Below are 22,313 nucleotides of genomic sequence, written 5' to 3'. Positions count from 1 at the left end.
ATGATTTATCATAATCAATTAATCTTTATTGTCAAACTGTTTGTTTCCCTCAAGGCAAATTGTCTATTTTTGAATTTGCAACTGACCAGCTGTCAGATGATCTTTGTTATGCTATTTTAGCATTTCATTGGAATCAATTTGAAGTGTACCAATTGAATGTTCTCCATTTTACTTATAATTGGTACCAAATTAGTTTTTTTCTCCAGGAAACTTCTTAGAAAATTCTGACATTATTCATCAATCGTTTTTTCAAATGAATTTCACAATGAAACGAGAAGAAAACCTTAAAGCAAATCCCTGATGACCAAGGAAAAATTAAACCGTAAACACAGATAATAAAAAGGTATCTAGCTGTAACTCTGAGCATTATGGAAAAGAAATTTCATTATCAGTTTCATACGGGTTTTACAACCCTCATTTTAATACAATTAGCAAACAAATAAAAAAAAGTAAATAAAACAGACATGGACAAGTACAAAAAAAAAAAAAATTCTGTCTTTACTTCAGAGTTCAGTACCTTTCCCTTCCCCACCTGGTGTGGGACTGACTGGTTCCTCCAGGTCCCACCAGGAGGCGCCAGAGCAGAGCAAGAGCACAGCAAAAATAACAGTACAAAACAAAAAGGAACAGCTGAGAGAGCAAGAAAAGAAAGGCAACTTGGACATTGAATAAAGAAAAATAAGGACAGCGAAAAGGAAGAATAGTTATAAACACCTTATACCGTGACAGAAATGTGAAAATGGGTTTTGTTCGCTCTTAAGTTATTTGGTCTACTTCAAGGCTTCTTGCAGCGCAGAGGCCAGAATATAAACAAACAGATCAGACAGTTACTGCATTGGTTCACATGCACCCCCCCACACACTTTTTTTTTTCCCCCTCTTTTTTTTATTATTTATTTAAAAAGGACAATGCACATCTGATATGACATGATGTCACTACTTGCTATGCCAACACCATCCAAAAGCACTGATTTCACAATCCATGTGTACTGCAGAGATAAACAGAAATGGTTGACTCGAATGTACTGTATAAAAACCAAAACGTCATACTGTATACAACAAAAAACACGTAAGTTCAACTCATTTGTTCATTGTTCAACTTGGTGGCATGTTCACAACTGATGGGAGTTCTGGACTAATGTTTTGTCCTAATATTTACAACTATTTTGTGGTAAAATCCTCTATGTGACGTGTGGATGAAATCTCGGCAGGGGTCTCCTTTGGATTAATCAGCACTGGGTACAAAACGACAGATACAAGAAGTACAAGTCTGTGTATGTATGCAGGAACTACCAATTTTTTTTTTGTTTTTCCCCCAATAATGTGTTTCACAAAACACTTGATTTTAGAGATTTTACACTGCAATACACTGATATAATTTTCCATCTTCGTTCACTTGCTTGCAGTAAAAAGGCTAACAATGTGACAGGGCAGTGCTAGAATAAAGCATTTCGATGGCAGAGCTGTGAATCAATTCAATAACGAAACCCAAGTCCCTTTAAGATTTTCAGGCAGTCGTTCAATTACTTTTTTCAATTTTAAAGATTTGATATTATGTCTGTTGTACTTTAAAGCCGCAAAAATCAGAGAATAACGCCGACACTTCGAGTCATTGTGTCAATACACAGTAGAGGAATATTTCCACATTACTTTCTCCGCCTAACGTGGGTTTGTGTGTTTGAAATATCATCATACCCATGTGGTGCATGAGTGTGGCGAGTCAATCACAGTCAGTCAGTGCGGGAGCGTCCATGCCAGTCAGTCACAAAGTTTGTGAGGTAGTGTGTTGGTGTCAGTGCTTTGCTGGTTGGCAGGCTAGATGTCTGAATGACTGTGTAGTTTAACATTCATCATGATCTGACTTCTTTAAGGGGGGGGAAGAAAAATCATTTAGCAAGAGTCACTCAAAGTGCTATATATAAGCATGAATGTCAATGAGGGTGTTTCTCTGTGTAGTGAACAAGTAAAGGGCTAGTCAAGAGAAAGTTGGGCAAGTAGCTGACATGACACACAGGTCATCAGTTAGATCAAAGCAAAGAATGTCTCCATTTGTCCTTATGTGATGCACCTCCACACTGTTCCTTTCTCATCCACTTCTCAACTCTCATTAGCTGCCACCAGCTGGCCTAATCCCTGGCGCACAAACACAGCTTGGATGTCCTTGGTCTTGATGCAGAAGTCACAGGCCCAAACAGCAGCGCTCTCTCGAGTCAGCAGCCCGTACGCAGGCTCTGTCAGGCCTGTGCAGTCACGGTGGAACCAGCGTTGGCACGACGCCTCGCACAGGATGGCGTCCTGATCGTCATGCACTTCTGCCGTACAAAGGCCACAAGGGAAGACCATCCCGGGGCCACAGAGTTTTCCAGGACCAGTCGACGGGGCAGCAGGGCCAGGGGGAAGGGGAGACTGGGTGTTTGGGGTCGAAGTGGAGTTAGAGGGGGGATTGGGGTTGCTGCCAGGAGTGTTGCTTCCGTTGTTGTTGGTCATGCTGTTCTGACCTGAATTGGGGGCCGCATTTGGCATGGGACCACCAGCACCAGGAGTGTTGTTCTGCTGGTTGTATGGGGTGGAGCCAGGGGCAGAGTTAGGTGGAGTGGATTGTTGCTGCTGGGTAGAGTTGTTAGAGTTGGGGGTATTTGCATTGCTGGGGGGTTGTAGCTGACTGGGTGGTGGATGCTGAGGCTGGCCTGATCCATTCAGGGGACCAGTAGGAGAAGAGTTGGGGTTAGGCTGTGGCGGTGCTGAGGGAGGCTGACCAGGTGTATTGGTGTTGGTCTGCTGGACGTCAGGGTGGCCAGGGAAGCCCCCTCCTGACTGTGGTGGGCCAGAGTTAGGAGGAGGGCCAGGTGTGGTATTATTAGGAGGGGGGCCGTTGGGATTTAGGTTAAGCTGTTGTTGCTGCTGCTGCGGCCCAGACGGAGCCCCTCCGCCACCAAAGTTTTTTCCATCCTCGTTGCCTGGCCCTGGCGGACTGGGGCCAGGGTAGGGCCCATCCTGTGAGGGAGGGAACTGTCCTTGAGGGGGCATACCTGGTAACCCTCCCACCATGTTGCCTCCAGGGCCACCACCCATGCCACCCATCATGTTCATCCCAGGACCCATGCCTCCACCCATGGGAGGCAGGGGGCCATGTGGGGGCCCTCTTGGGCCTCCACCACCAGGTAATGGTGGGCTGTTGAATGGGTGTCCACCCTGTCCGTGCTGCTGCTGTGGAGGCATGCCAAACCGAGGGTGGGGTGGCCCTCCTCCCCCGGGACCTCCCATAGCCCCTGGAGACAACATGGGATTGAATCCTGGCCCGGGGTGCATGGGTGGACTGAAGTTTGGTGGCATATTGAACTGAGAAGGGCCACCTGGGGGGAATCCTCCCCCTCCTCCTCCTCCTCCCCCACTACCGCCCCCACCACCACCTCCAAAGCCAGGCATTCCTCCAAAGCCGAGCTGGTGGTGAGGTCCAGCGTTGGATGGAGGGCCAAACGGTGGCCTTCGTCCAGGTTGGCCGCCACCTGGTCCTCCTGGGCCTCCCATGAAGCCCATGCCTCCGCTCATTCTACCTCCATACCCACCTCCTCCGCCTGGGCTGGGTAGAAATGGAGCACCACCTGGTCCACCTGTCCCACTAGGTCGGGATGGGGGGCCGAAGTCATCGTCGAAGGGGTTGGAGGCGACCAGGTGGTCCACCATGGGGGTAGGTGGGGGTGCAAACTCAGTGAGGTGGGAGAACCCTGCCGCCTAAAACAAAAATGACAAAAAAAAAACAAAACAGAACACTTTTTAGCGTCCACTTGTCACATACTGAGATAATGTTTCTTTTACGTTGCAAAGTAATCAGATTTCTAAAAACAACTATTACCTGGTTGGTGGATTTCCTCGCCTTCTTCTTCTCTGGGCTCTTCATCTGTGAAGCTGAAATAGTGAAATATGGAGGGAAGGGGTGGAAATGGGGAAATATAATATTAGACAACAAAAATAGGCCTTTGTGTCTCATGTTATTGGTCCACCACCAATCAAGCGCACCATCACATTTGGATTGGCCAATACCCCTTAGTGACAGAGTGGAGCAGCTTTAGACCTAGGTCCTCTTTTTCAAGTCCAACAGTTGAGATGGATTCAATGATGGGACATAGACTGGCATGAGGACAAGATGCTGAACATCCAGGCGCTATCATCACCAAGGTTATGAAGCCTTGAATCGCAAATGACCCAGGCAGACCAAATGACCCAGGCAAGAGGGAGAGAGGCCGCAAACAGAGGCAGAAGAGGTAAGGTCAATGAGGGAGACAGGAAAAGACGAAGACATGAGAACGAGGAAACGGAGTTGAAGGTACATTTACAGCAAGATAGACATGAACCCCGTTCACAGATCCACTCTGTGAGAAACAGCCACCACCGGAGACAGTCGTGAAGTTTACATATGGGGGAGGCGAGAAGGGATTTGCTAACAGCACCAGTGCAGCCCATTGCAGCGCAGTAATGGATGATTCCGATCTGATTGGGAGATGGGTGAAATAAATTCCTACCTTTGCTTCGTTTTCCTTGTCCCGCCAGTAGTCTCCCCGATTCGGCAGCCATTAGCTAATATGACTGTCGGTGAAGTGGCATATCACCGTTCATATGCAAGAAAAAAAAAGTTAAAAATGACGACGTCTTGAAGGCTATGAGCCGAGTAGGTGGAAATTCTGCCTTCAGGTCATGTCAACGTATTAATGGTTATCATCACAGCAGTAGCTAACACGTATTTTATGTTATGTTATAACGCCGGCCCAGGTCTGCAAACACCTTTACAGCTGCAAATATTTCGCCACGGTGTCTGTCACGCCGGGATTTGGTCACCAAATAAAACGTCAGGTAAAACTGAGCTGGTTCACGTTATTTAGCACAAGTTCGTCTTGTTCCAACTAACTGAAACTGGTTGCTTGATACCTGGCTTGACTGCCAGTACAAGCAAGTTACAGGTCACCCCCTCCCTATATAAATGATCACTTACAGATGTGCAGCAAAGAAGTCGACCAGCTAGCTAACGCAAGCTAGTTACTACCTTGGCTAACTAGCTAGCCACGTTACTCAATGTGGTTAGCTAGCAACGTTGAGATTTCACCCAGTAGCGGCAACACTGGAACATTAATCCGAAACTGTGACTTATCTTTCTACAATGACTTGTGAAAATGTGCAGTTAATTCCACTTATCATAGCATTAATCAGATAAATAAACCGATCATCTTTTGAAAACTGTTGTTTACTATGATAACATTAGCTTGCTAGCTAACGTTAGCATGCCACTGAAGATAGCTAGCCATCTTGCAGACTGTCTTGGAAGCAAACTGTACCCTTTCTCCGTTGCTTGCTCTGCTGTCCTTTAAATTGAAACTCTCTGGTGTGTCATTGCCAGCAAACTGGTCCTCGCACGGTGTATGCTTGTTGATCCACCATTCAACTATAATTCATTCAAAAACGCAAATTTTGCCATAATTATCATGGCCTTCTATCGCCACCGGACAAAGAGGGACAAGCAAGAGTATCGCGCACGATGGAAGGTTACATCTCATGGCAAATATGGGGGTGTCGAAAAGTATACTTCATGAATATAAAACACATTTTTAACTAAAATGATTAAAACCCAGAGTGTATTGTACAATATATAAAATTAGAATATTATGTTTTGAAAAACTATCCGTATCACCATCGTCCATAGTATTTGTTTTAATTTATAGCATTAGTGTCATACCTTTCACTGGTATGTGTGGAGCAGCTCAGAACAGACCATTTCCCAACGATACCCTGTACAATTAAAGAAGGGGTGGACATTGATTAGACAGCCAATTAAGGCCATTATCAAGTGACATTTTGATTAATCTTGAATTAACAACCATCATCAAAATATTAGCATAACTGTCAAGTTCAATTTAAGACTTTATCTGAAAAATCTTTAGCATTAGCAGTATGTTAGCTTGTTAATCATGCCTCAGAGCATAATCAACATTTTTCTCAATATCCATTTTGATTCACATATAATTATTATATTGTATACTGCAGTTAAAACATTGACTACATTAATTATAAAGCAAAATAATAGGCTAATAAAGGTGTCAAAATCCTTGGTGGGTTACCTTGGCATAGGTCAGTCTAAAGTACAATACTAAACTCCCCAAATGCTTATTCTACAATGGTGTTTACAATTAAAAGTTTTTCACCGCCCACCGGTCCTGCCTCCCCCTCTTAACTTCATACAGCCTACCCCCTCCCCTCTATACTCCAGGCACAGTCAGGAGCCTCATTGCGACAGTGGGAGTTGTGAAAGACCAGATAAGGCACTCTGGGAATGGGACCACAAATCAGAAGCAAGAAGAATTTTGCCTTCTTTATAGTCATCCCACACCGAAGACATCTTTTTATCCAAAGGGAATACATTTTTCCTCTGAGAAGAAGAAGGAACAGGTGCATCACAAATGGGATAAAGTAGCCTAGGGGTATTGGTTTTTCTTTCTTTCTTTTGCCAAAAAGGCATTTAGCCTGTTGGTCTTTTTTATTTATTTATTTTTTTTGTGTATATTTTGTAAAGTTGGAGGTTGAAGACTAGAGCCATTGACTTTTGAAAGCATTTATGACATGATTTAAACTGAAGCGTGGAGATTTTGTAGTCTACACATGCTCTGTACTAGAATAAAGCAACGGAAGTCTTTTGTTAGAAAGACTGTGATTTCTAAAGGTGCGTCTCCGGGGCCCTGTGGTGCATGGCGCTTAAAGGTGTCGAAACAGGCAGAGAGGTTGTTCTGAGTAATAATGGCAAAGTGGTTCAAGGAGTTCCCCATCAATCTGAAGAATGGTACCGACAGGATCCGCTCAGCCTCCGAATCAGGCTCACAACCAAGAGTCAATAAAACGGGGCTGGTGGCCGGCATTGGTACCAAAACAACAGGCTCCAAAACGGGCCATCGCAAAAACTCCTCTGGTGACAACACATGCGGAGGAGGTGGAGGAGTTGGGTCTCTCCTGTCCGGAAGAAATCGAAAGAACTCAGCCATAGAGTTGAGTAAAAACAGTGTAAGCTCCCCGACAGATGGAAAAGTTTGGGACAACCTCCTGTCAGGGAAAAGTCGCAAGAACTCCAAAGCGGAGCCGGTATTTGAAGAGCAGCACAGACCTCTGAAAAGCTCTCCATCTGCCAACGCTTACATCAACCGGCTGATCCGAGTGGACAAGCTGGACAAAAGCCCTAACTTCAACAGCGGCACCATCACCAATCAAGTGGTACCTGAAGCAGAGAAACCAGTCCAGTGCAAAACAGAGACGGTGAGTAACCAATGCAATCTCAGCCCGTGGAGATCAATTTGTAACAATTTTGGTGAATATTTAGACTTGGCATAGTTTTTTTTTAATTGATGTAACAAGGGACGTTCTTAATAAATTATGTGGGGTTAACTAACAGCTGTTGTGTGATTTAGGTTATTTGTTTTCCTAGAAAGTAAACAAGGCTATTTTCTCAAGTAGCCTACTGTACTTGACAATATTAAGTATTTTCATTTTGTGCTACTGTATATTTAATTAGATTAGATTAAGATGTAACATGGGAATTCTAGTTTATAGAATGATAATGTTAAGAATAACTCTACCAAATAGTAGCATAGTTAAAATGAGCCTCTTACATGTTAATACATCAGCAAACATCACTGGTGAAATGTAACTAAGTACTTCTACTACAAAATAACATGTGTCATCAATACTGTTGACAATGAAGTAGAATGGATCCAGTCCAAGCTCTGAAAATTGATATTATTGTTTCAGTTTCTCCCTCTCCTTTGTCTCCGTGATACCCATTGTGTCCGCTCCTCAGTCTGTCTTTCTATCGCTCCTTCTCTTTCTCTCCACTCCTCGCCTTTACACCCACCTTCCTTGCCTTGAATGGAAAGCTGTGGTCAGACCTGAGGCCGTACCTTTCTCTCCTGTATGTAATCTGGCTCAGTATTCCTCTTCTCTCCCACCCCCCTCCCCTTCCTCTGCCTCACCCCTCTCTTTCACTAGATTCAGGCCCCATGGTGAAGAAGGCTATCATGTTATCAAAAGCATCGTGTTATTTGACACTTAGGCGCTAACCCAAGTCCCCTCCAGCTTGGCTTTGGAAAAAAAAGGGAGAAAGATAGTGAAGTCAGGGATAGTGATAGCGGAGGGACGGTGAGAAAAAAAGACCCATAAAAGAGAGCAAGAATAAAATGTGAGTTTTATATTTCAGAAAGGGAGTAAATCCCTGTTCTTGATCTCAAAGTTTGCAGCAGCCACTCGGTTTGATTGGTGGAGTTACTGTGTGTTATATGTCTTATTTTCCCTGTTCATAAAGAACATTACGTTATTTCCACAGGAGGTGAAGGTGTAACATATTGTAAGATTTGAATAAGGAAATATGTATCTGTGTTGCAGTCTAAACCGCTTTAAACTAAACATGTTAACAACTCACTGAATCTCAGCCTGTCAAGCATCTGCTGACAACTTCATTTTACGGCCTGCCATTGTCTCTTGGACAGTGGCTTGTAAAACAAACAACAAATGATATGGCACTGATAAGATGACAAGACAGTCAGGCATGACTGGTGTAGCCGAAAAGAGGTGGTGAACAGAGAGATATAAATGTGAAGAGAGAGAGTGAGCTCTTAAGACAAGATGAAGTGTCAGGTTTTCTTAGCTGAAGCCTTCTTGTAGTTTACTGCACTTAGTGTTTTGTCAAACTTATTTACTTACTGATTTTAAACTAGAGCCGATCCAAGTAATCGATTAGTCAATCGAAAGTTAATCTGCAACTATTTGATGATTGATTAACTGCAAAAATACAAAAAAAGTTGTTGCCAGTTCCAGCTTTTCAAAGGTGAGGATTTTCTGTCTTTCTTTGCCATATTTGATATTAAATTGAATATATTTGGCTTTTGGACTGCTTTTCAGACAAACAAGACATTTGGCACAAAATGGGGATTTTGTTTTTACAATTTCATGACATTTTATAGACAAAACTATTTTAAACTGGATGATATTTCACACTATTAATTATATAAAGTTAGATAATGTTACAACCATAGACTGTATATAAAGAGGTTACAACGTGTTTTCATACCAGACAGTGATTCTTTTCTGCAGGTGGTAAAAGCTGTCAACCTGTCGTAGCTGGTAGCACAATCAGAAGTACCCTTTGTTGGGGAATCCTTGTTTCTTTTTAGCCCTATTATTTGGTGCCATTCTGAAAACTTTTATTGTTGTTTTTCAGTTTTAAGTATCTTATTATGCTTGAAAAAAAAATCCTGTGTTTTGTGATTCAGGTCATCCTTGAGGATTACGCAGATCCCTTTGATGCTCAAAAGACCAGAGAGCAAAGGGAGGCAGAGAGGGTCGGGGAGAACGATGGTTACATGGAGCCTTACGATGCCCAGCAGATGATTACTGGTGAGACTTTCATCAATATGCGTATACTGCCTTCTCTTGTAGCTGTCAGCTGATAGGAAAGAGCTGTGCTATTTCATTCAGTCCCCGAATCACTGAATCTACACAGTTGTGTTAGCCCCCTGGTGAATGACAGGATTCACATGTTCAGTCTCTGCAGGCCGAGCAGTGAGAACATGAACTTGCTCCCCTAGTGCTCTCTGCACCCCATGGGGTTGCCATGGTAACTGTGCTGCAGACAATGGGTGCAGTTTCCTGCCCCTGCTTCCTCTTTCCTGTCTCTGTTTCCTGGTACTATTCTCTAAAAAGGAAGTTGTCCCTCAGTGCCCCCTGCCTCCTCTCGGACGCAGCTCTGTGTAACCCCCTATTTGGACCTGTCTGACCATTTATCAAAACTTCCCAGCATCTAGGAAGATGGGTGGTCCGTCGTCCAATCACATGCTCTCCTGACCTTTCATTCCATCACTCCATTGTTATAACTAAAAGGGTTACACTATAGCCTGCTGTGAATGTGAAAATGTTTTATTGTATTGTAGTGTCTAGTAGATTTAACTTCAATCAGTGCATGCATGTGCTACTTCCAGGCCTCCTCAGAGAAGTCTACAGAGGAAGTGACGATGTGACAGAGTCAATTTATGAGGCTGAAATCATACTAAGGAAGTAAGCAAGACTCTGATGTCACTGTGACTCAATAAGAAAGGCTATGAGAGTAGGGCAGCGTTATTATTAACACTCTATGTGCCAGCTTACATCAGTTACTTAGCAGATTCACCTTTTATAAAGGCTTTAAAAGGTCTACCTAATGGCTTTACTATGTGTTATTGATCAGTTAATCTATAATTAATCTTAATCTATTTATTTACAACATAGCATTCATTAATGGATTACCAACATTCATAACAGCATTATTGCCACAAAAAAAGGAAAAACACCAGCAAATGGGTTTGTCACAACCTGGCAACCCAACCCAACAAACTAATCTATTGAGCATTAGCAAATGATTTATTAACCATTAATAAAGCTATTAGATACAATGTATAAACCCTGTATAAGGAGTGCCTCATTAGAAGTGTATCCTGTTATGGTTATTGAAGCCTGTAAATAATAGTGAATTTGACACCTTCCCAGTCCATAATGTGGCTGGTTTTGGTCTGGTGTCTGGTTGATTCCAGTATCTTTTCCGTTTATGTAATGTATCCAACAGCTGTTGCAGTTGATGTCATACATCACTCCAGTCTTCTTTACCTGATGGTGGTTCTATGCTCAGCTCTCAGAAGAGATTTTAATCTTGAATCCCTTGTTTTCTACCTGCAAGAGATTAGACGTCGGGGGTCCAAGGACCTGCTGAAGGTGTGTGGGCTGATGGAGGCGAGCGAGGGAATGGGGGAGGAAGGTCAGCCTGTGCCCTTACAGATATATGACGTCCCATATGAGGGAAGCGGTGAGGGGGCCAAGACGGCGGTCACACGTCCCGAGCTGGATCCTCGTCCCTCCACTGAGTACGAGCTGCCCTGGGAGTGGAAGAAGGAGCATATTGTTAGAACTCTGTCAGGTACATCAGACGTTTGTCACACCGCATATCTGAGAACAAGCTGAGCATTAAGGAAATGTTTGCTTCTGTGCACACCTGGATTTCCTGCACTTTTAAATTGTTAATAATTTCCTAATTTTTATACCTCAAATAGCAACACTTTGTTTTTAAAGAATACATCACTGATTACAGTGTGCAACAGTGCTGAAGTCATACACCCACTGCCTCTTCTCTGCCTTAGATTAATATGAAGTGTATTTGTGAGGAAAAAAAACAACTCAGGCCTGCTCTCACATTTATATTTTATATGCTGCATAGACCAACAGCATATTGAATAACATCTTGCATGAATCATCAAACTGCTGTCTTCTTATTCTATGTTTACAGGAGGCTTCAGCACCCAGTTCAAGCACTGTTTCTTTACATGACTTCATATCTTCTCGTCTCTCTTCTTCCCTCAGCACAGTTTGACAGCTCTGAACGCCAAACCAAAGATGAGACGCCTCACCCCACACTCACCAGGCAGCCGCAACATCCGCCAGCTCAGCTGCAACAACAACAGCAGCATCAGCATCTGAGGCAGAAAAGCTGGACCCAGAAGATCCTGCGATCCTCTCCTCCGACCCTGTCGCCATCCACCACCTCTGGCAGCAACCCTGAAACTGAGGCCCGCTGTGTTGACCCGTCCCTGCCCCTGGAAAAACAGAGGTGAGGAGGGAGAGTGGTGCAAAATCATTCATCATTATACCTCAATGTTGGGTTTTCCCTGTAGATGCATGTAATACTCAAACCATTTTAAAATGATTTCAAATGTATGTCATAATGAGTCTGCATTTGTTTTTTATCCTTAATATAATAATTCGCAATAAACCTCACTCCCAGATTTTTAATAGATTTCAGTGTTATGTAAAAATCCTGCTCATTTTCAAGGGGTTTGTATGAAATGAGGTTCTAGACTTGATCAATAGCAGATGAAATGTAATCTCCCTCTTTCCCACCTTCTGTCTCAGCTGGTACCATGGCTGTGTGACTCGTCAGGAGGCGGAGTTTCAGTTGCAATCATGTAAAGAGGCCAGCTTTCTGGTCAGGAACAGTGAGTCGGACAACAGCAAGTACTCCATCGCCCTCAAGTGAGTGCAACCTGAAAGGGCATCTCTATGGCTGAAATGTTACTTACTGATCTGATCTGAATGATACTGATGTATTTAGTCCAGTTGTAAACAGCAGTGAAAAGTAGTTTATTTCATTATTAATTATTTTTAGCATAACTTTGTAAAGGATCAGGCCGTTAATATTTATTTATATTTAATATTTATAATATCTATAAATGCCTTTAAAAGACCAGAACCAGCAATACCTTTCACACATCACTAAGCCACACTTACACGCAAGAGCACAAATGTGTAATCCACAGCTAAAAATAGTCCCTAGCAAATTTACTACTAATGTTTGCTAAAAACTACAGGCATCAGCGTTTTTAGGAAAGTATTTAGACTTTTATAAAAATGAAAATATATATTCATGAGCAATTTTATTGGGAACGACGGACAGACTAACAATTCTGATTTTGGTCTTTTCATTATATAAGACAAAGATAGAATAATGCTAGCTTTATCATTTAACTTTTGGCTATGTATACTAATAAATATAATGCATACCAGTAAGTAAAATTAAACTTGTATAATGCAAAATAAGATCCATAATTCATGTTTAATTTAAAAAAAGTCCTGTTTTTATGACACGTTTGTGTGTATAATTGGTTAATACTTTACCTTTCCTCTCCTCTGTGTGACTCAGGACGAGCCAAGGCTGCGTTCATATCATTGTTGCCCAGACCAAAGAAAGCGGCTACACCCTGGACCAGAGCAGCTGCGTGTTCCCCAGCATCCCAGAGGTGGTGCATCACTACTGCACTCAGCGTCTGCCTTTCAACGGCGCCGAGCACATGACTCTGCTGCACCCAGTGCCTCGCATCCACTGACTCTACCCCAGCCCTGCTTATAGGTGGACAAAACAAGCACACCTCTGGGCCTGCATGGACAAAATGTTTCCAACAATCAGTCAAGACCTCACTTCTCTGATCATTGTGTACTTCTACTGCTCTGTCTCATTTTATAACTTGGCTATATGACCCTACTTTGTGCCATGTTTTATGATTTTTATTTGATAATCAGAAAACATTTGCGGCTCACTCTGTGTCTTTCTGGATGCATTCTTTTGTCTGTGTTTTACTTTGATGTGCAGCTGATGCAAAACATTAGGCTGCTGTTTTGCATGTGAACAGGGGGAGAAGCTCAGCGCAGACGACGAGGCACTTTTAATGCTGAAATGTGATGTGACTCGCGCACAGATGTGATGTTTTAATTATCTGATGTGGCTCTATTAGAAGCTACTTGTGATATTTTTGTTATTGTTACTAAGTTAAATTCACTATGAAGCAGAAAGGAGTTTTGACATGGAGTGAAACTCAGTAGTTTGTGGCTCTCTTTCCCCCTCTGGTGGATGTGCCGGTACAATGCACCAACATGCCAACACAAAGAAGTCTTTTCTTTCCTCAAAATTAATAGTTGGTAAAATCCATGCACAGAGCATATCATTACACTTATCAAGATATGAACAAAGACTAGCTATTTTAATATTTGTGCTCGCAGCATATTTCTAGTTTATGCTGGTATACTTGTTAGTTGTCTGTAACCACTGCCCCTTGAGGATTTCCTCTGTTTAACTGTGAATGAGGGAGTTGTTTCCATTGTTTAATCTGCACTATGAAGAGTGATTCACCCTGTTGCAATGTGCTTAAAGGACCATGGCTTTTCATGACAAGAAATTACACTACATTTCATCTTTGGTTTTCAGCTTAACATGCCTATTCGTTTTGGGGAATATCTGTAAGATAAACCTGCACATTATGTTGATTTGTAGTAAGAAAACATTATAATATAAAGGGCTTTTTGTCATACTTTGGGTCTACGCATTGGGATCATTTATAGCTATAAGTGCAAGAAATTAGTAAAAGCAAAAGTAAAAAGAAGAATTTTCTTTTAAACTGTTAAAAAAATAAGCCATGGTTCATTCAGACCTCTGTTGCTACAAAGTAATGCTGTCCTCCCTCATAGTTTAATGCCCCCCTGGTGCTAAGAAGCAGAACACCAAATTGAAAAGTGGTAACTATATTATATTCCCAAGTCTTATTTTTTTTGTGTATTTTTAATGTAACTCAAACATTTGACATGATATGTACTCTTAATTTAGAGATATGCTGAAAATCATTTGGACAACTCTGATCTGCCAGGATGACAAAAATATGGTATAATAAGGTTCAATTTTGTCTTATGTTATATTTTTGTCTGCCATTTTTATGTCTCGTCAAAGATTTAAGGGAGGTCAGTTTGTAGTTTTTGGCAGAGCAGTGATGCAGAGGTTATATGAGGACACACCTGCTATACAGTTGTCATTGTCCTTGTCTTTTAATATGTGGTAAGCTTGTTCAAAAATCGTAAAACAGATTAGAATAGAAGGTCCTTAATCTCGATGCTGGAGTTCCTCTGTGAGCATTTCTCTGATCCCAATAAACAACAACATGAACAGCAAAATGTGAGGGTGTTTGTGTCAGCGATATTTCCTCTGAAAGGGAGTGATCAAAGCATCAAACTGCCTTATTGTCCCTGAGGAACCAGCCTCTTCACAGACGCTGGAAATGACTGAATAAGGGCACTTCTGAGCACAATGAATCTTTTAACGGCAAGAGCTTCATTGTGGTTTTAGTGGTTTGGTAATTTGTCTGGAAGTTTAGTGCTACATTTCGCTTGAGGGGGGATAGATTATGCCAGGTTAGAGTGAAAAGGTGAGGGTGAAAGGTCTAGTAGGGAGATTAGGTTTAGCTGAGGATCATGTTGAGAACAAACATCTCACGTACCTGCAAGCAGCAGGCAGGCTGTGTGTAGATCTAAGGTAAATGCAACACTAAAATAGACAAAGAGTAAGAGCAGTATCACTACACCTGTGCCAAGGACGCTTAATGTGAAGGAAAAAAAGAGCAATTGACACCAACACTCTGTCCTTCCCTCCTTTTCTTACGTATCATTCACCCCTCTCCTTTACCTCACTGTGTCTTATCTGAGGCTGATATCTGTCTGTCACCTTGGGTCTCGGGGAGGACACTATCACTGTTTGCTTCTATTTGGTGCCAAGAGTTTTAATTTATGAAGGCAAGAAGTGACCCATAGCTTTCATTACTCTAAATCCAGAGATGACACTTTTACCTGTTTAGCTAGAAGAAATATATCTTTGATCAGTGGTGGAAGAAGTTTTAAGATCATTTACTTAAGCCAAAGTACCAATACAACAATTTAAATGTGTCAGCAAAAGTATCAAAAGTTCTGCATACAAATAGTTTCTATGACTGATACATTATTATATAAGACATTATTAGATTGTTAGCACTGATGCATTAGTGTGTAAGCTGAATTTTACTGTTGTACCAGGCCTACTTTAATGTTCAGTAGTTTAGTCCAGTGGTTTCCACCTGGGGTCATGAGATAAATCGGAGGAGTCGTGAGATGATCAATGGGGTCGAAAAAAAGAAGAAAACAAAGTTCTGCTCCACAAATTAGTTTTCTTCTTTTTGTGTGTGTGTGTGTGTGTGTGTGTGTGTGTGTGTGTGTGTGTGTGTGTGTGTGTGTGTGACTTTTCTCAAATCTTTGTCTTTTTTGGGGTAAAATGTTGGATCATTTGAACAGTTTTTTTGTTTTTGTTTTTTAAAGATCACCATGGGAGAAGTTAAGAGGAGAAATGCGTCTTTAGTGGAAGTGCTAACAAATCAGACATCTGAAATGTGGCAACGGGCCCGCAACTACACACAGGCCAAAGAGATAAAGGACCACTGGTTTAATCTTGTGGTGTATTCTATAAGATTGTTATATGCTTTTTTTAATGTAAAATATTGATCTAAAAAGTTGTCTGAAAGTCTGAAATGTTGCAGAGTAGAAGTATGAAGCAACATAAAATACTACAAACCTTAAATGTGTAGTTAGTTACTTTACACCACTGCCTGTTTTATCAACGCATGTTCTTTATGAATATGGAGCCAGGTCCTTGTAATTCATATGTGTCCTCCTGACTCCTCTCTGGCAGTGCACTGCAGCCATAAGGTCTCCCTGCGGTCTTATATCAAGATGGATTTCATGAACCTGAGGAAACAGGCCTTCTCAAATTCTACCAAAGAGAGAGTTAGCTACACCTGGAAAGGAATAAATCATCACATGATATAGACCTGGAGCTATGCTTCTGTATACTACGAATGAATAATTTCATTTTGTTCTCACATGTACCCTACTCTCATGCAATCGCTGCTCCCTCTCTCAGGCTTGCATGACAGCTTGACGTGATCCCTGTCTAATGGATGTGGTGGCTTGACATCTGGTGTCGCTTGACCTGCTGTATTGGTAACCAAAGTGTCCCTGCCTTCCTTATCAGATGCTTTAGGCTTGGTGCCAGTGACTTGGTTTTGTGTTGCTCATCTCCTTTCCTCACACAGGCAGGCAGCACCTGCCATGTGTGATTCATCAGCAGAGACTCTTGCCTTTAAACTGGCTCACCTTGTAAGGTCAGGCGTGTTTTTAGATACTGTTTGCAGGATGCCTTTGAGCCATTGTTTGTGCAAGTGTGTTTGGAAAGGCCATGTGACTTAGAATTAAGTAACTGCCCCAAAGCATAACTTACTCACCATGGCTTACAACTGATGCACCTCAGTTACAAGCCCCAAATTTATTGAATCAGCCTCCTCTCCTCATACAGAATCCCATTGGAATATCATTGCATTTAATAAGCACTACATTTGAATACACAATAAATGTGTAGTCTAAAATATGCACAAAATAACGCTTGTTATAAGTATATATTGTTAAAGGACATAGACTTTTCATGTAACGTCACTCACCAGAGCAAACTACTCTTAAATTACAAGTCAATTAGCACTGTTTTACCCTTTTTACAGTGCATATTCTTATGCACTGCATTCTTAGTCAATTTTCAGGGGATAACCCAGCAAACTCGAGGCTAACTCTCCTCCGGAGCAGGGCCAGCAAGCCCTATAGGCTAAAGACAACGTTAGCCCACTTTGGAATATTCCAGGATTGTGCTAGTGTGAACACTTTCTTAGCCCCAGGCTAACAGCTCCCTTAGCCTGGAGCTAAGTGCAATGTGAAAAGCCCTTTTGTAATCATCCTATAGCTATGCTGTGGTGGAATATAAATACATTTACTCTAGTACTGTACAATTTGCAAAGTGCAATTTTTAGGTAGTTGTATTTCCATTTGATACTACTTTATACTTCTACTCCCCTGCATTTCTGAGTAAAATATTGTACTTTTTACTGCACTATGTGTATTTGATGACTGTAGTTACTAGTTATCTTTCAGGTTAAGATTTTTCAATAAAAAACATAAAACACAATGACTTGTTAAAGATTAAAACAGAGGTTACAACCCATTTTGCCTTGTATCCCCTCACAAAAAAACTGTGTGTAGTGTCTATGAGTTGTTTGCAGTTTCACCACAGAGAGGTTTCCCCTTTAAATGTCTTCGATGGTTTCATTCAAATAAAAAAAACAAAGATTAGAGAAACGTCTGAAATGTATCTTAATTGTGTGTAGAAAACCTTTTTCTTCTTTTCTATTCCATTAATTATCTCATGACCCTTCAGATTTATCATGTGAGCCTTTGGAGGGGGGCAACCAGTTACAAAATTAAAATGTATGCATTGATGTATCAGCTTTAATATAATATTATAATATATAACTCAGAGGGGCCATTTTTCTGGAGAACAAATACTTTTAATGAGTATATTTTTCTGCACATTCTTCTGTACTTTGTTCGTTTGGATGCAGGACTTTGCCTGTACTTTTTTTTAACATTGTTGTATTTACTTTAATAAAGGATCTGAATTCTTCTAGGTATACTGACAGTTATATGTGAGCGCTGTTGCAATTTGTATTTAACACTTTTGAAACTGTTGGCATTAGCATTAAATTATTTTTTATACATCTGCAGTTGCCTTAAAGACTCACAAGTAAGTTACAAATGTTGTTAACTGGCATTTGCTTCTCCTTTTTTATAAGGTGTTAATATTTTTTTGTCTACCCTCTTTTGTCCAACATGAAAGCAGCTGTTTTATTGGACCTTTGGAATGAGAAAACAGGTAACCTAGGCTGTTAACAGTCATAACAGTTTGTTTCCCCCTCAGGCTACAACAGGGTTAACAGTCATTGACACAAGTTTTGTTTTGAATTGTTTTCCTATCTGCATGCACCTCAAAACTCAAATTTTCAAACCGCCTAATCGGAGGACACTTTAGAGAACACAGTGCCGAGGAATAAAAGCAGGGTGAACCCACCTTGGAATCAGTTTCTTAATATTGCTGAAGGTAAGAAAAGGAGGCTCATCAGTGTTTCAGCACAGTTACACCCAGAAGTGAAGAAATCCCTCCAGTTCAAAGGAGAGGATCTGTAATTCAGCTGCTCAGGATTTGTTCTTTAAAACTGATGAGCAGCTTTAAAAGCCAATGAGGTGGAAGAAAACGTGTTGATTTACTGATCTCTGTGTGTGTGTGTGTGTGTGTGTGTGTGTGTGTGTGTGTGTGTGTGTGTGTGTGTGTGAGTTAGACACTGAGGGACAGTAAGTGTGCTAACAGTCACAGCAACTTGAACATTCCTCTGTGATTATACCACTGCTTTCCAAGTTACATACTTGACTAATGTACTCCATAAATTGGATTCACTTCCCGCCTATGCCTTACTCCATTCACAAACACACGCAGACACACACATGCACACCAACACCCTTTATCTTCCCTCACACCCTCTCTCTCTCTCTCTCTCTCTCTCTCTCTCTCTCTCTCTCTCTCTCTCTCTCTCTCTCTCTCTCTTCCCTCTCTCTCTCACTCTTTTGAAGAGGTTTTCCATGCAGATCCAAGTCAAACATCTGGGTCAGCTTATATCTAGTGGAACAAGACTTGCAGGATATTGTTGGCAGGATGTGTGAGCTGGAGCAGTTTACTCTGTGGGAATCCCCAACACACACACACACACACACACACACACACACACACACACACACACACACACACACACACACACACACACACACACACACATTGTTCCTCTTTGCGCCATTCAACTTGATTTCCAGGTGCAGCAATTCATGCCCAACATGAGTACTTGTGCAGCCAGATTTTTAAGTATGTGAAACCAAACCACCACAATTAATAGTTGGTTAAATGCCATGTTTAATATTTTGAAGAATGCACTGGTTATTACCAAAACGGATTACAAAATAGGCACAAGAAAGGGGATAAATCATATTCTATTGTTCAATGCTGAGTACATACAATAATATGATAATCTGTAACTTAATATATGTTCACAAATTATTTATGTGCAAGAAGTGCTCAAACATCCTGTTGTGCATTCTGCAAAACTCTAACTTCCTTACTTTCCAGTGCCTTATTCAGAACATACAAGAAGCTGTCAAAACTGCTATATTTGAGTTGAAAGAAGTTGCAATATACCCTGTTCTGTATGTAAAGTCACTCACTACCCTGAGTGCAACCAGCTCTGGATATGCTGTGGTATGAAAAACAGTTGCAGAGGAGAAAACACTACTCCTGTTGAATGCCCTGTGTCCTGTGACCGCTCCCCTCATGTGTAATTGTAGTGTTTACAAATTGCATAAGACAAAAGTCCACTGCAACTCTGTCCTCTTTCTCTTACAGTTCTTTCCCCTCCTCCACCTTCATTCCCCCATTGCTCTTCTCCCTCTTTCCACCTATCCAGCCCACTTTTCTCCCCCCTTCTCTCTTGCACTGATTCAATTTTTCATCTATGCCGACCCGCCATCTTTCGGTTTCTCATCTGTTTTGCAATCCAGGAAGAAGTCGTTGCAGGCGACAGTGAGAGCGCCCATCAGAATGATGAATTCGGTGAAGTCCACCTCCCCGTCATTGTTGGCGTCCAAGTCGTTCATCACCTTCTCAACCGCTTCATTATCTTTGGAGCCCTGTCAGAGAGCGAACAGAGAGAGAGAGGGGGAGAGAGAGAGAGAGAGAGAGAGAGAGAGAGAGTTAAGAATGTGTTCTCTGTTATGTGTGTGTGTGTGTGTGTGTGTGTATGTGTGTGTATACATCACTGCACAAGCTTGTCTTAACTTGTGTGTCTAAGTATGTGAGTGCATACCTTCACTTGTGTGTTCATTCATTCACACACTCCTTCTCTTACCCCTAAATAAGTCCCCAGCTCCTCTAGTAGCAGCTCCTTCAGTTCACCTCTGCTCAGAGTGTACTTGTCGCCCTCCTTCCCAGAGTACTTGTGGAAGGTTTTTATGAGCATCTGCATGGCACTCTCCAGGTTGGAACTGGGCTCCTTGGACATTCTGCAAAGGCATCAGGTAAAAAGGTGAGAGTCTGCCACAAAATGCCCGCTCCAGCCGCAGCTGCATGTGCGGTCACATAGCAGTCAAGGGTGAAGCCACCTCTAAGTCAAAGTGATAGTTGGAGAGACAGATGGATAGAAGGAAGGAGGTTTCCCCATTTCTATACAATGGGTTGAATAACACTCACTGTAATGCAGAGGCTATTACTCACCCTAATTTAGGTTAATGTGGTCACTGTGTGTGTGTGTGTGTGTGTGTGTGTATGTGTGCGTGTGACCTCACTGGGTTTTACATTTCAGAGGTTTGGATGGAAAGATGGAGAATAGCGTTGAAAAACCTTTTCGAAACAATCTTACACACATTGTTTCCGGCATCTTGGAGCTTCTTGTGCTGGACTTGTGGAGAGACTGCACACACAGACACAGATAAGTCACTGTCAATGATGCAGACTTTCTATCTCAATATATATATATATATATTTTTTTTATTTCTTCATGTCACCTCAAAGATAGATTTAAGAACATATGAGCTGTTTTAAAAAAAAGTCCACTTCTTGGGTTATCGTTCTTGTGAGCTGAATGTAACAATTACCACTGTGGTGTCGGTGAAGAGTGGTCTCAGTGTTAAACCTGTTCTCGGTCTGTTGATTGTGTAACAGCCTTATCATTCAAGATGGAAACCAGGAGAGAAACATACAACTGGTAATCACATTCAGAAACTAAATAACCTGAGGTGCCAGCATATACCCTTCACTTGTGTGTACAGATTAAGGAACTTATTTACTTCCATACTTGCTCAGTCACATTAAATTTTCAAGCTCAAGTATAACGTTTAGGGATCTAGCGCTAAAAAGTAAAAGTTAACGGCATTATTTTGAGGCTAATCCATACTCACACATGATACTGAGGGACACAATCATTCCCTGTGCGTGATTTATTAACTATCAGCTATTACAAAAGAAGACAGAGATGCTGATGTCAGTCATCGGTTATTGCCTCTCATCATGCTGCAGAGCATTGTGTCCCGGAGAGGTCAGAGTTGTAGGCAGCGGAGACAAAAGAGGCGAGTGGACACCAAAGCTGGCTAACTGGAAAATCTATAGGGGTCATCTGTCTCACTGACTGACACAATACAATAGGAAACCATGGAGACAGAAATTATATCAGTATCACAACATTGAGCATGGCAATAATGAATATGCACTATGTTAACTTAATGGTGGAACTATATCAACGTTGAGTGAAGTATGAAGTTAAAACATTGGTTTAAGAATGAACTATTGATGTACGTCCATGCCATTCTTATAGTTGTTATTGATACATTTTTCATCCTTTATTCTACATTAATGCCAGTATATTGTTATTTCTTAACACTGCTTTGACTCAAATCCCTATTGGCTTCACTTTTTATGTATAAAGTCCTTGTCATGCTCTTCTCAGAGGTTGCGCATCAAAAGACAGCAAACGGTACCTTTACAAGACAAAATAAGTTCCCTCGATTTTCAAGTCTTCTGCTACCCAGTCTCACTGTACCCTGAAGGGTTTTGATTCTAAGCTATTTACTGCAGTTGCACAGTTGATAACATGCTTTTGATTTACTTTACAAGTAAACCGTCATTAGATACAGAGGAGAAAGTACTGTGCAGAAACCAAGCTGTCTGTCTTACCTGAGTGCTGATGGAAGGCCTCCGTTGTCTTTGAAGAGGTACAGGGGACTGAGCCAAGGCAGCGATGGATGAGGAGAGAGTTTGCCAGTGGCTTAAATATCACCTGCCTCTCTCCCTCCTCCCCCTCCCTCCTCCTCACCCCCCAAACTCTTTTACCCTCTTACATACTCTCGACTTCTGTTTCTCTATCCTTCCCCTCCCTCTCTCTCTTTGCAGGTGCTTTCTCTCCATCACACATACACGCACACGCACGCACGCATGCTTGCGCACAC

The 22,313-nt window shown here is 41.8% G+C and overlaps 3 protein-coding genes across 6 annotated transcripts; 1 reads left to right on the top strand and 2 right to left on the bottom strand.

The window, feature by feature from the left end:
- Nucleotides 1–1,464: 1,464 nt before the first annotated feature.
- Nucleotides 1,465–5,524, bottom strand: pygo2 (pygopus homolog 2 (Drosophila)). Of its 3 annotated transcripts, XM_078267447.1 has the most exons (4): nucleotides 5,327–5,524; nucleotides 4,520–4,583; nucleotides 3,853–3,905; nucleotides 1,465–3,731 (listed from the first exon to the last, which is right to left on the bottom strand). In XM_078267447.1, exons 2-4 carry the CDS (start codon nucleotides 4,569–4,571, stop codon nucleotides 2,097–2,099), a joined length of 1,740 nt encoding a protein of 579 aa, XP_078123573.1. In that variant the 5' UTR covers nucleotides 4,572–4,583; nucleotides 5,327–5,524; the 3' UTR covers nucleotides 1,465–2,096. The 3 variants fall into 3 exon arrangements, with proteins under 3 accessions (XP_078123573.1, XP_078123572.1, XP_078123574.1); XM_078267446.1 differs by having other exon boundaries at nucleotides 4,520–5,524; XM_078267448.1 differs by lacking the exon at nucleotides 4,520–4,583.
- A 623-nt stretch (nucleotides 5,525–6,147) lies between these two features.
- Nucleotides 6,148–14,534, top strand: LOC144528689 (SH2 domain-containing adapter protein E-like). Its single transcript, XM_078267450.1, has 6 exons — nucleotides 6,148–7,289; nucleotides 9,299–9,422; nucleotides 10,735–10,971; nucleotides 11,412–11,658; nucleotides 11,961–12,080; nucleotides 12,748–14,534. The coding sequence occupies exons 1-6, from the start codon at nucleotides 6,780–6,782 to the stop codon at nucleotides 12,929–12,931; spliced, it is 1,422 nt and encodes a 473-aa protein (XP_078123576.1). The 5' UTR covers nucleotides 6,148–6,779; the 3' UTR covers nucleotides 12,932–14,534.
- Nucleotides 14,535–19,216: 4,682 nt separating this feature from the next.
- Nucleotides 19,217–22,135, bottom strand: s100s (S100 calcium binding protein S). 2 transcript variants are annotated; one of them, XM_078267160.1, is made up of 4 exons: nucleotides 22,042–22,135; nucleotides 20,736–20,782; nucleotides 20,222–20,375; nucleotides 19,217–20,003 (listed from the first exon to the last, which is right to left on the bottom strand). In XM_078267160.1, the coding sequence occupies exons 2-4, from the start codon at nucleotides 20,747–20,749 to the stop codon at nucleotides 19,827–19,829; spliced, it is 345 nt and encodes a 114-aa protein (XP_078123286.1). In that variant the 5' UTR covers nucleotides 20,750–20,782; nucleotides 22,042–22,135; the 3' UTR covers nucleotides 19,217–19,826. The 2 variants fall into 2 exon arrangements, with proteins under 2 accessions (XP_078123286.1, XP_078123288.1); XM_078267162.1 differs by lacking the exon at nucleotides 20,736–20,782 and having other exon boundaries at nucleotides 22,042–22,132.
- Between the last annotated feature and the right edge of the window lie 178 nt (nucleotides 22,136–22,313).

The sequence above is a fragment of the Sander vitreus genome, chromosome 14 (assembly GCF_031162955.1).
Source record: "Sander vitreus isolate 19-12246 chromosome 14, sanVit1, whole genome shotgun sequence".
In the NCBI taxonomy this organism is placed as follows: domain Eukaryota; kingdom Metazoa; phylum Chordata; class Actinopteri; order Perciformes; family Percidae; genus Sander; species Sander vitreus.
The sequence above is the reverse complement of the archived record's forward strand: the minus strand, read 5'-3'. Positions and strand labels throughout refer to the sequence as shown.